At 50.7% G+C, this 11,819-nt stretch overlaps 1 protein-coding gene across 1 annotated transcript in view; it reads left to right on the top strand.

Annotated features, from left to right (window-relative positions):
* The window catches only part of JAK1 (Janus kinase 1), a 139,406-nt gene that overhangs the window by 121,805 nt on the left and 5,782 nt on the right, over nt 1-11,819 (top strand). The window contains exons 14-21 of the mRNA XM_011985475.1: nt 3,528-3,671; nt 4,461-4,548; nt 5,552-5,679; nt 6,298-6,433; nt 6,970-7,121; nt 9,586-9,736; nt 9,848-9,942; nt 11,397-11,589. Coding sequence (XP_011840865.1) covers nt 3,528-3,671; nt 4,461-4,548; nt 5,552-5,679; nt 6,298-6,433; nt 6,970-7,121; nt 9,586-9,736; nt 9,848-9,942; nt 11,397-11,589 — 1,087 coding nt within the window. The remainder of the gene's footprint in view (nt 1-3,527; nt 3,672-4,460; nt 4,549-5,551; nt 5,680-6,297; nt 6,434-6,969; nt 7,122-9,585; nt 9,737-9,847; nt 9,943-11,396; nt 11,590-11,819) is intronic.

Below are 11,819 nucleotides of genomic sequence, written 5' to 3'. Positions count from 1 at the left end.
AAACTGTTTCTGACCTTTCTTACCAGAACAGATCTTGCTATACCAACCTTGGAGCACCACACACCTGTTCTTTAGAGGAGCTGAACAAATTGTAGCTTTCCATTTAATTGGTGATTTGGGAGTTTTGGCTCTGTCATCACCCTGTGAGCTCCTGGAGGGTAGGAGCCATGTGCCTGTTCAGTAAGCATTTGTTGAATGACTGAAGCAGCAAGTGCCTGTACACGGGTCCCACGGCCCCGGCTCAGTAGATGCTGACTGTCCGGGAACTCAGATCTTGGGTGCTGTGCTCAGACTCCTCCAATCTCTTCCACAGAAATCTCCAACCTGCTGGTGGCTACTAAGAAAGCCCAGGAGTGGCAGCCCGTCTACCCCATGAGCCAGCTGAGTTTTGATCGGATCTTCAAGAAGGATCTGGTGCAGGTGAGTCACGGCTGCAGGGTGTGGGCCGGCTGTGGTCCTGCCTCCCTGCGGTGGAGCAGCCTGGGGATCTGGGGCAAGGAAGGCTGTGTTTGGGGAAATCTTAGTAGAAAAAGAACAGGGAGACTTTCCTTTGATGGCAAAAGCCATACAACCAGTGCCTCCATCCTCCTCACCGTTGCTGACGCTCCTCAGAGACATGTTTTGAGGAAAGTGGTTTGGTCAGGCCTTCTGGGGTTCCCTAGAACTGCAGGAACCTTCTGTGGTGAGGGAATGCTGAGGGGGTGGCAGGGCAGGAGGTGGCTCTCCACAGGGGAGCATGGCCGTCACCCCTCGCTGCCTGCAGCAGGCTGTGTGACAGAGCACCTCCAGAGTTCAGTCCTGCACTTTCTGATGATACTTCCAGAAGGAGCAGAGCTGGGGAGGAGAGAACACAGGGAGGGAACAAGAGGACATGCACAGTCTAGGCCTGAAGGAGAGGTATCTGGAGAAACAGATCCCAGCCTTTGGAGGCCTTTTTGCCTGGAATCTACAGGGGCTGCCCTGGAGCTGTTGCTGGTGGTGTGAGACCCAGGGAAAGCCCACTTTCTATTCTGCCGCTGCACTGTGGCCCTGTTGCATAGAGCCACGCATTGGGGTATCAGGGAGATGGTGTGGCAGCCTTGGAGGGAAGCAAGCACGGTGCCACTCACCACCTGGGGAGATGGCAGCACCTTAGGGGTGTTGGAGGGTGAGGCGGAAGCTGCCTGCTGTGAAGGAGCCCGGGGAGAGTGGCACACGGGGGTTTGTTACTTTACCTTTTTCAGTGAGTCCCTGAGATTGTTGGGTAGAGATTGAGGGAGTGGAAGTCTACAGCTAAACTGCCTCACTTCCATCGTGGTACATTTCTTCACCAAAGGCCCATCATTGTTCTCTATTCCTCTTGTGGTGTCAGAGCTATGTCCTGAGATTACAGTCGCCAGAGCCACAGTTTCATAGCCTCTTTTCTGTGTAGAACTTACATAGTCCGTGGGGCCTGCCTCTTTCCCTCCCCTCAAGCCTCCAAGCAGGTAACCACCATCCTCCATGCCTTCCACATCCACTTAGCCAACAGAGATCAAGCATTACACGTGCCATGCACGATTGCTGCCTCAGCAGGCTCCTGTCTGTTTTGAGGGGGTAATCACATTCGCAAGAGTCAAGTTCCAAGGTAGGAAAGTACAGGAGGATGTGGACCTAATCTTGAGAGGACAGAGATGGCTTCCTGGAGGAAGTGATATCAAAGCAGAGTCCCAGACCAGGCACAGTGGCTCACACCTGTAGTCCCAGCACTTTGAGAGGCCAAGGTGGGAGGATCGCTTGAGCCTAGGAGTTCAAGACCAGCCTGGGCAACACAATGAGATCCCATCTCTACTAAAAATAAAAATGAGAAAGTTAGCTGTGCGTAGTGGTATGCAGCTATAGTCCCAGCTACTCAGGAGGCTGAGTTGGAAGGATTGCATAAGGCCAGGAGTTTGAGTTTGAGGTTGCAGTGAACCATGATTGTGCTACTGCACTCCAGCCTGGGTGATAGAGTGAGACCCTGTCTGGGGGGTAAGCAGGGTCTCATCCTGGAGGATGAGCTCAAGTAGCTAGGCAAGGTGGAGGGAACAGCATCAGAGGAGGCTGAAGTGGGCCATATGGGCCTTTGTGGGGCCCTGCAGAATCCTGACAGCATATGGTATCATGACTTGGCCACGGGAAGAGCAATTATTCTGAAAGCATATGGCTTTTACAGGATGTTCTGGGAATACAGCTTCCCATAACCTTGATGGATCACTTCATGACAGATGCAACTTTAATGAATAGCCAAAGATCTTGCCAGGATACAGCAGACAGGGTGGATGCATCGCCATTCGGCTCTGACAGATGACAAATGGTGGCATTTGTGCAAATTAATATACCTGATTAACAATGGTGTATGTTCCTATGGGGGATAAGACTGATTCCCTTGGTATAAGCTACAGTCCATTTTCCGCATTTCCAGGGGGTCCTCAAATAATAGAATAATGGACCTTCATTTTACAAGTTTTGTGGGGCTAATGTCAACAACTTGACAGTGCCTAAGTTTCGTGAATCCCATTTCGATTTCTAAATATTAAGAATTTTAAAATCAGAATTATTGCAACTTGAACTGGAAGGGTCCTCAGAAATAGATCATGGTGCGGCCAGGGCTTTGCACGGATCATCTCATTCAGTCCTCCTGCCACTCATCTGGGGGTATTGTTCCCTTTCACATGTCAGGAAATCCAGGACACATCGCCCCAGTCTCCACCATCATCTTCACATTGCCATCTCCTCTGTGAGGTTGCCAGGGCAAATGCCGGTGTACTTTGCACCACTAACTTTAAATCCCAGCATGCATGCATACACATGAGCACACACACTGGATAGATGGATGGGAAACACATGGTTCCAGTGTGAGAAACTGTGCCTACCTGTGCCAGAGGGCTTCAGATAACACATGGGCCCACCAGATGGGTTTCTACCCCCCCGTATGCCTGAGTCTGTACCAGGAGCCTCTGTCCTTATTTCCTGGTTTGATTCTTATCACAGCCCTATGAGGTCAGTACCATTATTACCTCCATTTGCAGAAAGTGGGCAGAGATTGCCCCCATGTCACATGGCCAGCGGGTAGTAGAGCTGGGATTTGCAAGCCTCTTCACAGGGTAGCACAGCCTGTGAGTAGAGGAGCTGCCTGGGGGCTCCTGTCTTGAGTCTTCTCTGGAGGCCTGGGGTGGGACCCATGTGGCTGGCCGTTGATGGCCCTGTTTGCAGTGTCCTGACAGGTTAGGACTGTGTTTTGGCCAGAGGCTGTCCTGGGGGTAGAAAGCAAGGAGCCATTTAGGGAGTAGGAGGACCGTCTCCTGGGGCCCAGCAAATGTCACCACTGTGTTTGGCCAAATAGCTTGTTGTTTTCTCAGGAGACCTGACAAGGACAAGGCGCTGGGGACCATGAGCTGGGGCAGGGAGCCCTCTTGCCTTTGCCCCATCCCACTGATTGTCCATGTTCCCACTGAGGAGCCATTCCCAGACGGTCCATCACTGCAGGGCACAGAGAGGTCACCCCAGCCTTCTGCTTCCTCCCTCAGGGCGAGCACCTTGGGAGAGGCACGAGAACACACATCTACTCTGGGACCCTGATGGATTACAAGGATGACGAAGGAACTTCTGAAGAGAAGAAGATAAAAGTGATCCTCAAAGTCTTAGACCCCAGCCACAGGGATATTTCCCTGGCAAGTGTCTTCCTCTGAATTCCTCCCCTCCCCTCTCCCGTTTCCAGAGCCAGTGGAACACGATGGGTTGAGAAGAACCCTTGCACTTCTTGTGGCCCAGTGGTTTCCAAACTTGCCTTTTACTTAGAATTTTTTTCTCCACATATGATCTTAGTGGACCCTGTGTGTAGAGTGAGGTGGGTTGAGCAGCTCCTCACACTCATCCCGTGCCCTTCCTTCCACCCCCACCCCCCACCTTTCCTAAGGACAGGTCCAGGTGGCCATGCTGTGGAGCCCCAGGACTGGCCAAATGGTTCAAAGTTCCTGATACAGTCCATGGCTCTCAACGCACAGTCTGGAAAATTAAAGCCCAGAGGAGTAAAAGGACTCACCCAGGATCCCACAGACTGTTAGAGTGACACAGTCAAATATTGAGCAGAGATTGGCTGCCTTCATTTTCCCTTTGTTCCAGCATAGTGCTAAACATGGGTATTTCCCAGAGCTGAAAGGAAGAGAGAGAGGTGGGCATGAGTATCCAGTGGGAAAATTCTTAGCTAGCTTCTCCCACCAGCCCTGCTCTGCATCCTGTTAGGTTTTCTAAAGAAATCTCACATCCCTGCCAGATTGGCCCAGAGAACAAGGCTTGGCAGTGCCTCTGGACAGTCAAGGCCAGGGGATTGATGTTCAGGGCCTGGGGTGGCGACAGTGGTGAGCTTCCCTGGGTCCACTGGCTTTTCCCTCAACAGAGCCCCTGGGGAGCAGCCCCCTGGAGGCTGGCCTGAGACATTCGTGTATCCTGCTTGCCTACAGGCCTTCTTCGAGGCAGCCAGCATGATGAGACAGGTCTCCCACAAACACATCGTGTACCTCTATGGCGTCTGTGTCCGCGACGTGGAGAGTAAGTGTGTTCTCTTTTGAAGGGGTGGGTGGCCTAGCTCTGGGGAGCCTGGGTGCTGTGGAGACGGTAGGGGCTCTTCCCACCCTCATGTTGCCCAGACTTCTTGCCTTTCTTTGTGCGGTTGAGGAGATTGAGGGACGGAGCAGATCATTTGCTTAAGTAAGTAGTGGAGGTGGAACTAAAACCGATTGCTTTTCATTCACTTGTGTAATGTTTCTTGTCAATGCTGGCAAGAATCCTACACTGTGCTAGACCTGGGAGGCTGAGGTGAGTGAAATGAGGTCACGGCCCCAAGAGTCAGGCTCCAGGAGCTCTGGGCAGGTGAGCGAGGTGAGCGCACCCCACGGGCAGCAAGACGCTGGCCCCTCGAGTGGACTGGCCTGCCTTTCAACCGCAGGCAGGCTTGGCCCTTTCTTGGTTGTCAAGCCACTGAGCTGGTGGGCCCTTGGGCTGCTGCTGCACACTGAGATGGAGGGGTGGCCTTGGCCGCTGAGTTCCTGACATACAAGTTTGGAAGAAGAACGATTTTTTTTTTAAACCCCAAGTGACTTCTTCCCTGTGAAATCCGGCAATGTGAGTTGTTCGGTGTACTCTCACAGGAGTCCTGTGGAGAGGGAAGTTTTGCCGTGCGAGCGGCCTGACCTCGGCATCGCAGTGTGTTGTAGAACAGCAGCAGTGGCGGCGGCTGTTCCCAGAGCCCTTGTTCTGTGTCAGGCCCTCTGCCAAGGCTTTCCATGCCTTGTGACATTGAGCCGCCATCTGTTATTACAGATGAGGGAATTGAGGCTCAGAGAAGTGTCACTTGCTCAGTGCCACCCGTTTAGAAGAAGAGCTTGGGGTTGAACTTGGCCTTTCCAGCTCTGAAGCCCCTGCACCTTTGCACCCCCCAAGGATATCTGTGTACTCTTGAGTAGTGTTCACTAAAGTGGGCTGTTGTAAGGGGATGAAGGAGAGGACTGTCCCATAGACCAGGTTCCAGACATGGCTATTTTTGTGCCTATAGATATCATGGTGGAAGAGTTTGTGGAAGGGGGTCCTCTGGATCTCTTCATGCACCGGAAAAGCGATGTCCTTACTACACCCTGGAAATTCAAAGTTGCCAAACAGCTGGCCAGTGCCCTGAGCTACTTGGTAAGAATGTCCTGATGTCCATAATGGTCCCACCAGAAACCAGAGTGTTGTGGGAGGGGTGGCAGGAAGGAGGTGCTAGCCAAGCAGCTGGAGGGGCCTGTTCTTGGGTTCCATGGGGCCAGGGCTCTGTGGCTGGACAAAGGTGTGCCTGGTGCTTACTGAAGACGGTCATTTGGGGCCGTTCCCTGTGCTCCATGGCTCTGTTTAGTGGGAAATGTTAGCATGTCAGAGGACCGACCTGCATACTGCAGATGGCAAGGCTGAAAGCAGTGCAGTAGGTGTTGAGTGAATGAGTGAACCGCCAGCCTCTGTAGCAGCTGACACGTGTGGAGTGCTCACCATGGCTCAGCTGTTCAGGCGTTTCACAGATTCTCATCAGTGTCATGCTCATGAAGCCCAGTGAGATACGCCCCACTATTTAGCCACATTCAGTGATGAGGGAGCTGGAGCCGAGGGGCACCTGTGATGTGCCTAAGTCACACAGATGATTGGTGGCAGGGCCAGGCTGTCTGGATCTGACTGTAGCTGGAGGTAGGAAGAGATGACCTCAGGGACCAGGGTTGGAAATAGAGTACAGGAAGGAGCAGCCTGGTTAAACTTGCCCTTTTTACTCTGCAGGAAGATAAAGACCTGGTCCATGGAAATGTGTGTACTAAAAACCTCCTCCTGGCCCGTGAGGGCATCGACAGCGAGTGTGGTCCGTTCATCAAGCTCAGTGACCCTGGCATCCCCATTACGGTGCTGTCTAGGCAAGGTGTGTCTCCCCTCTCTTCCCTCTGGCCCCATCCTGAGTTGGGGCAAGTCAGCAGGGAGAAGGGCTGGGCTGGGGTTGGTCTCCTTTTAGAGAGTCTTTTTTTTTTTTTTTTTATTTTAGTAGAGACGGTTTCACCATATTGGCCAGGATGGTCTTGATCTCCTGCCTTCTCTTAAGCCCTTGAACAAGCCTCCTTTCGTCCCCTGCCCTGGGTGATGGCCCCCACCCTGGGATGTTTTGCTGATCCTGAGGCCAGGGCTTCAGAAGCCTGGCTCCACACGACCCTTCTGGGGAGCTTGGAGGCAAGGACCCATCTGCTAGCTGTGACCCAGATTGATGTATCAGAAGTGCTGGGTGAGGCTTGGAGGCCTGCACGCCTGCAGAACCCCCATGGGACTCATGTGGCCATGGGCCACGTTTGGACACACTGCTTGAAGTAGTTCCTTCCTTGGCTCACTGTTCTGGCTGCAGTGACAGTAATTGAATCCCCGGGAGCTCCTGGAAACTGCTCTGTCAGTGTGTCTGTTGTCTTCCAGAGTGCATTGAACGAATCCCGTGGATTGCTCCCGAGTGTGTTGAGGACTCCAAGAACCTGAGTGTGGCTGCTGACAAGTGGAGCTTTGGAACTACGCTCTGGGAAATCTGCTACAATGGCGAGATCCCCTTGAAAGACAAGACACTGATTGAGGTGAGCAGGTGTTTCCCAGGGTATGAGGCAAGTGAGGGCTTTCAGGCGCTCGTGGACTTGCCAGGAGTTGTCGGAAGCCTGGCACTGTGGGAAGAGACGGGCATGGGTTTGAATCTCTTCACAGGCCTACTGGGTGTGTGACCTCACAAATGTAACTGAACTTCCGTGAGCCTTAGTTTCATCATCTGTAAAATGGGGATAATCAGTAACTCCTTGTAGGGTTTTTGTGAAGATTAAAGAATGCAGAGAGAGTGATAGGCATACAGTACAAGCTCAGTAGATGTTATAGTATTATTTATCTGAGATTTTAAGTGCCTGTTATTCAGCAAAATTAACACGCAAATATGTATGGAGTTCCTATGTTGTATTAGGCATCAAGCTAGGGAAAAGCTGGGGGTTCACAATAAAATAAGATAGAGGCCTTGCCTTCCCTTGAGGACCTTAAGGTATGGTAGGGATTTAGGCTAAAATAACAATGGTAAGAATTCCAGAAAGAATACCTGAAAGTGTCACCCTAAGAGCCCTGTAAATTAGGTAGGAGGGTGTCATTACCCTCATTTGACAGATCAGGTAACTGAGACTCAGGTAGCCCCACTCACCTGGGTTCCTCAGCTAGAATGCAAAACAGGTGAGGTGTAGACCTGTCCTCCAGATGTACCTGTGGAAGAAGTAGAGACTCTGACTCCAAAGGGGTAAAGTAGTAAAAATCACAATGAAAGACCACTGTCCCTTCATCTCAGTGACTGTAATTGGAATGTGCTCCGGATGTTTAGAGGGGGCAACCATCAGTTTCGGCTGTGAGAGCCTGGTTTCAGTGCTGTGCCAGGAGCCTGGGTAGTTTGGTGTGCCTGGCCTTGAGTATCTGGAATGGGGAAAGGAGTAACAGTGATCAGGTGGGAAAGGCCATTTGGGTTCAGATGTTTAAAGTCCCTGATTTCAGGCTGCAGACCCTACATCTTCCTGGGGGTGGCCTGGGACAAGGCAGGATTTGGGTGGAGGAGGGAGGGGCTTGGAGGTTGGCCTTGGGATGTTATCCTGGATGCAGTAGCTGGGATAGACAGAGGAGAGACCTGGAGGGAGACAAGGGCCCCGAGGCTCTCAGCAGTGAGAGCCCCACATCCGGAAATGGCAGCGGGAGTCCAGAGTGCATGGTGGGAGATATTGAAGAGCTAGAACCTCTATGACTTGCCAGTTAAAGATGGTGCAGGACTTGGGAAAGGATCTTAAACCGCAGGGAAACCATCGATCTACAGATCTGCTATTTGGAATTTTCAGCCTAGGCTTTTGGGAAATTCATTTTTATTTTTAACTTCCTTGAATCCTTGGAAATGAAACAACATACCCTTTGTCATCAGTCAGTATTTATCGAGCACGTGCTGCATTCCCCAGGCTGAACAGCATACAGGGTGGTGTAAGGAAGGACCCGTGTCTTCAATAAAATAGGGGTCTCTCTCTACCTAAGTCCCCTTGGGTTAGATGGCCTTTCTGCAGGCTGCACTGCCGCAGCGATGTGTGAGTGACACTCAAGGACAAGAGCAGCTCTCAGCTCCTTAATTCTAGTCCTCCCTCCTCCCTGTCCTCTGGGGCCTGCCCACCCCACCCCACCCCAGGGCCCACGGGGACCAGAGAGGAACTTAGTACCCTCTTGGAGTCCAGCTAGAAAGTAGAAACTGGAATGCAGTGGTTTCACTTCATCTTCCAAAAGTAGCATAAGTTCTTTGTTTCTAAAGTTTAAAGTAATAAACAGTTGAAGAAAATTTTAAAAATGAAACTGTTAAAAAAAGAAAATAGCAATCACTGCATTCTTGTCATCCCTGACCACTGTTAACACTTTGGCATTTTGTCTTCCAGCCTGTTTGTATCTCTCTTTTTTAAACAAAATTGGGGCCATGCTAGATAGAGTTATATAAAATTCTGAGTTTTTTCATTTAATACTGTGAGGGCTTTCCTGTGAGATAAAATCATAATTTTTAAAAATTTAACGTAAGAGTTGTTTTGTTTAATTTACTTGACTAAATTTATAGTTGGCATTTAAGTTTTCAGATTTCCAGTGTTCTATCTAATTCTGCAGGGAACATCCTTATACATAAATGTTTGTTCATATCTGATTTATTTCTGAGTCATTCAGTCATTGAAATTAATGCATCAGAGGGTTTGAAGAATCTGAAGATTTTTGTACATGTTGCCCAGTTGTATTCCAGAAAGGTTGGTTGCATGCCTTTACTTGAATGAAGCCTTTTGGGACTGGGCTATAGTGCCCAGTCTCCTTGAATTTGGATTATTCAGTATTAGGACTGTGATTTCCCCTTCCAAGAAGAAGGCAACAGTAACAAACATTTATGAAACTTACCTGTAAGTGGAGATGTTGAGAATCGAATGAGGAATTGGCACTTCCATCTGACCTGCGGCTGAGAAGTTTGTAGGTGGTTCCTTTGGTTTCTTCCATGTGCCCCTCTTGTTTCAGAAAGAGAGATTCTATGAAAGCCGGTGCAGGCCAGTGACACCATCATGTAAGGAGCTGGCTGACCTCATGACCCGCTGCATGAACTACGACCCCAATCAGAGGCCCTTCTTCCGAGCCATCATGAGAGACATTAATAAGCTTGAAGAGCAGAGTAAGACCTGCCATGTGCTGCTTTAACGCAGCCTGGGGAGAAACAGGAGCCTGGGTGGCAGTCCCTGGCAATCGCCTGCCTTTCACTCTATTTTCTTTTCTCTTCTGTTAGATCCAGATATTGTTTCAGAAAAAAAGCCAGCAACCGAAGTGGACCCCACGCATTTTGAGAAGCGCTTCCTAAAGAGGATCCGTGACTTGGGAGAGGTAAGTTACACCCGTGCTTCTTGCTCCTGACGGCAGAGCCCTCCGCCATTCACAGCGCCTCTGTCTGCACGTACAGCTTCTCTCCATCCTTTTTCATTCTGGGGCCAGGTCCATGAGCGAAAGCACCTTACTGCATTTGGGGGCCACTTTCATCACAAGGGATTGTGTTTTTCTCCATGTGACACCCGGGCACGGACGGAATGCATGTCACCGCCTGCGTGCACACTTGTGTATGCACACGGGACTCTGGGCAGCTCCCTTGAGAGACTTGATTTTTCTCTACAGGACAGAAGAGAATGGAAAGAGGGATAGATGGGGGAGTAGGTATAGATATGGTGGAATAGGAAAATCTCTGCCTCTGACTTTCCTGGGCATATATATCCTGTAAGCTTCTTTCTTTTTCTCCTGCCCCAAGAGACAGGGTCTCACTCTGTGTCCCAGGCTGGAGTGCAGTAGTATGGTCATAGCTCACTGCAGCTCAACTTCCCAGGCTCAAGCAATCTTCCTGCCTCAGCCTCCTGAGTAGCTGGAACTACAGGCACATGCCCCCATGCTGGCTAATATTTTTTTTATTTTTTCTTGTAGAAATAGGGTCTTGCTGTGTTGCCTAGGCTGCTCTCAAACTCCTGGCCTCAAGCAAGGAGGCCTCCCAAAGTGCTGGGATTACAGGCATGAGCCACCACACCCAGCCCTGTAAGGCTCTTTAAAGGAGGGATAGCTTTATTGCACAGAATCCCAAAATAAAATACCAGCTTTTCTTTGGACCTTAAATGGGAGCTTCCAAACAGTTAATTGTGACTAGAGAAGCTACTGAGATTTGTGTCTTTATACAGATGTTCTATAGTCTGGTTAATGAAACAGACTTGATACATCTTCAGGATCTGCTGTGTGCCAGCCTCTGTGCCAGGCATTGTCAGAAGCATGGCATCCTTAGTTTCCCCCACCATCCCCGAGGCCAGTTTCTGTATACAGTGAGTACATCAGGAGCCAGCTCAGATTAGGGAACTTGGCCACCCCTGTCGCTGTCAGGTGGCTTGGCTGGAACCTGATCTCACGTCTTCTAAAGACTCCTCATGCTCTTGCTCTTTTCAGCCACGCTGTGGGGCCTGTCCTGTAATGTGAGCCCAGAGCTTTCAGAGAACGGCACAGTTGTCCTGCAGGCCCAGAAATAACCTTCATTTCCTGTGGGTTACATGTTCATGGAAGCTGGGACTGATGAGTTGGTTCATCGTCACCTGCTACTTTCCTTGTCTTAGTAACGGAGGGGACAGATTGTGAGGCCAAGAGAGCACGGGGGCTGTAGTGAGCAGGTACAGTCCAGGTGAGAGGCTTCTGCCTGCAAGGCCAGACGGCGAGAACCCCTGGCCCTCAGGCTGTGAGCAGCAAGACTTCTCTGTGTTCTGTGGCCTACGCTGGGGCTTCCTTGATAACAGCACATGCATCTTTCCCTCCAGGGCCACTTTGGGAAGGTTGAGCTCTGCAGGTATGACCCCGAAGGGGACAATACAGGGGAGCAGGTGGCTGTCAAATCTCTGAAGCCTGAGAGTGGAGGTAACCACATAGCTGATCTGAAAAAGGAAATCGAGATCTTAAGGAACCTCTATCATGAGAACATTGTGAAGTACAAAGGAATCTGCACGGAAGACGGTATGTTGTGCAAGGCCGGGGTCCGGTTTAAAGATTTGGTGACTGTCTAGGGTCATGAAGACCAGTGCAGAACAGGCACCCCGTGGCCTTATCTGGGCATCTGACATGCTAGCTGGTAGTTCCCACTCTCCCAAGGCTTCCAAGTCATATGTACTGTCAAATCCTTCAGCAGCTGCAGGGCTCCTGAGGACGCCACCCAGGCCCCCTCCATCCAGGGGCTGGCTCCAGCA

Source organism: Mandrillus leucophaeus, unplaced genomic scaffold, assembly GCF_000951045.1.
Source record: "Mandrillus leucophaeus isolate KB7577 unplaced genomic scaffold, Mleu.le_1.0 Scaffold284, whole genome shotgun sequence".
In the NCBI taxonomy this organism is placed as follows: domain Eukaryota; kingdom Metazoa; phylum Chordata; class Mammalia; order Primates; family Cercopithecidae; genus Mandrillus; species Mandrillus leucophaeus.
Note: the sequence above shows the minus strand (reverse complement) of the source record. Positions and strands in the feature narration are given on the sequence as shown.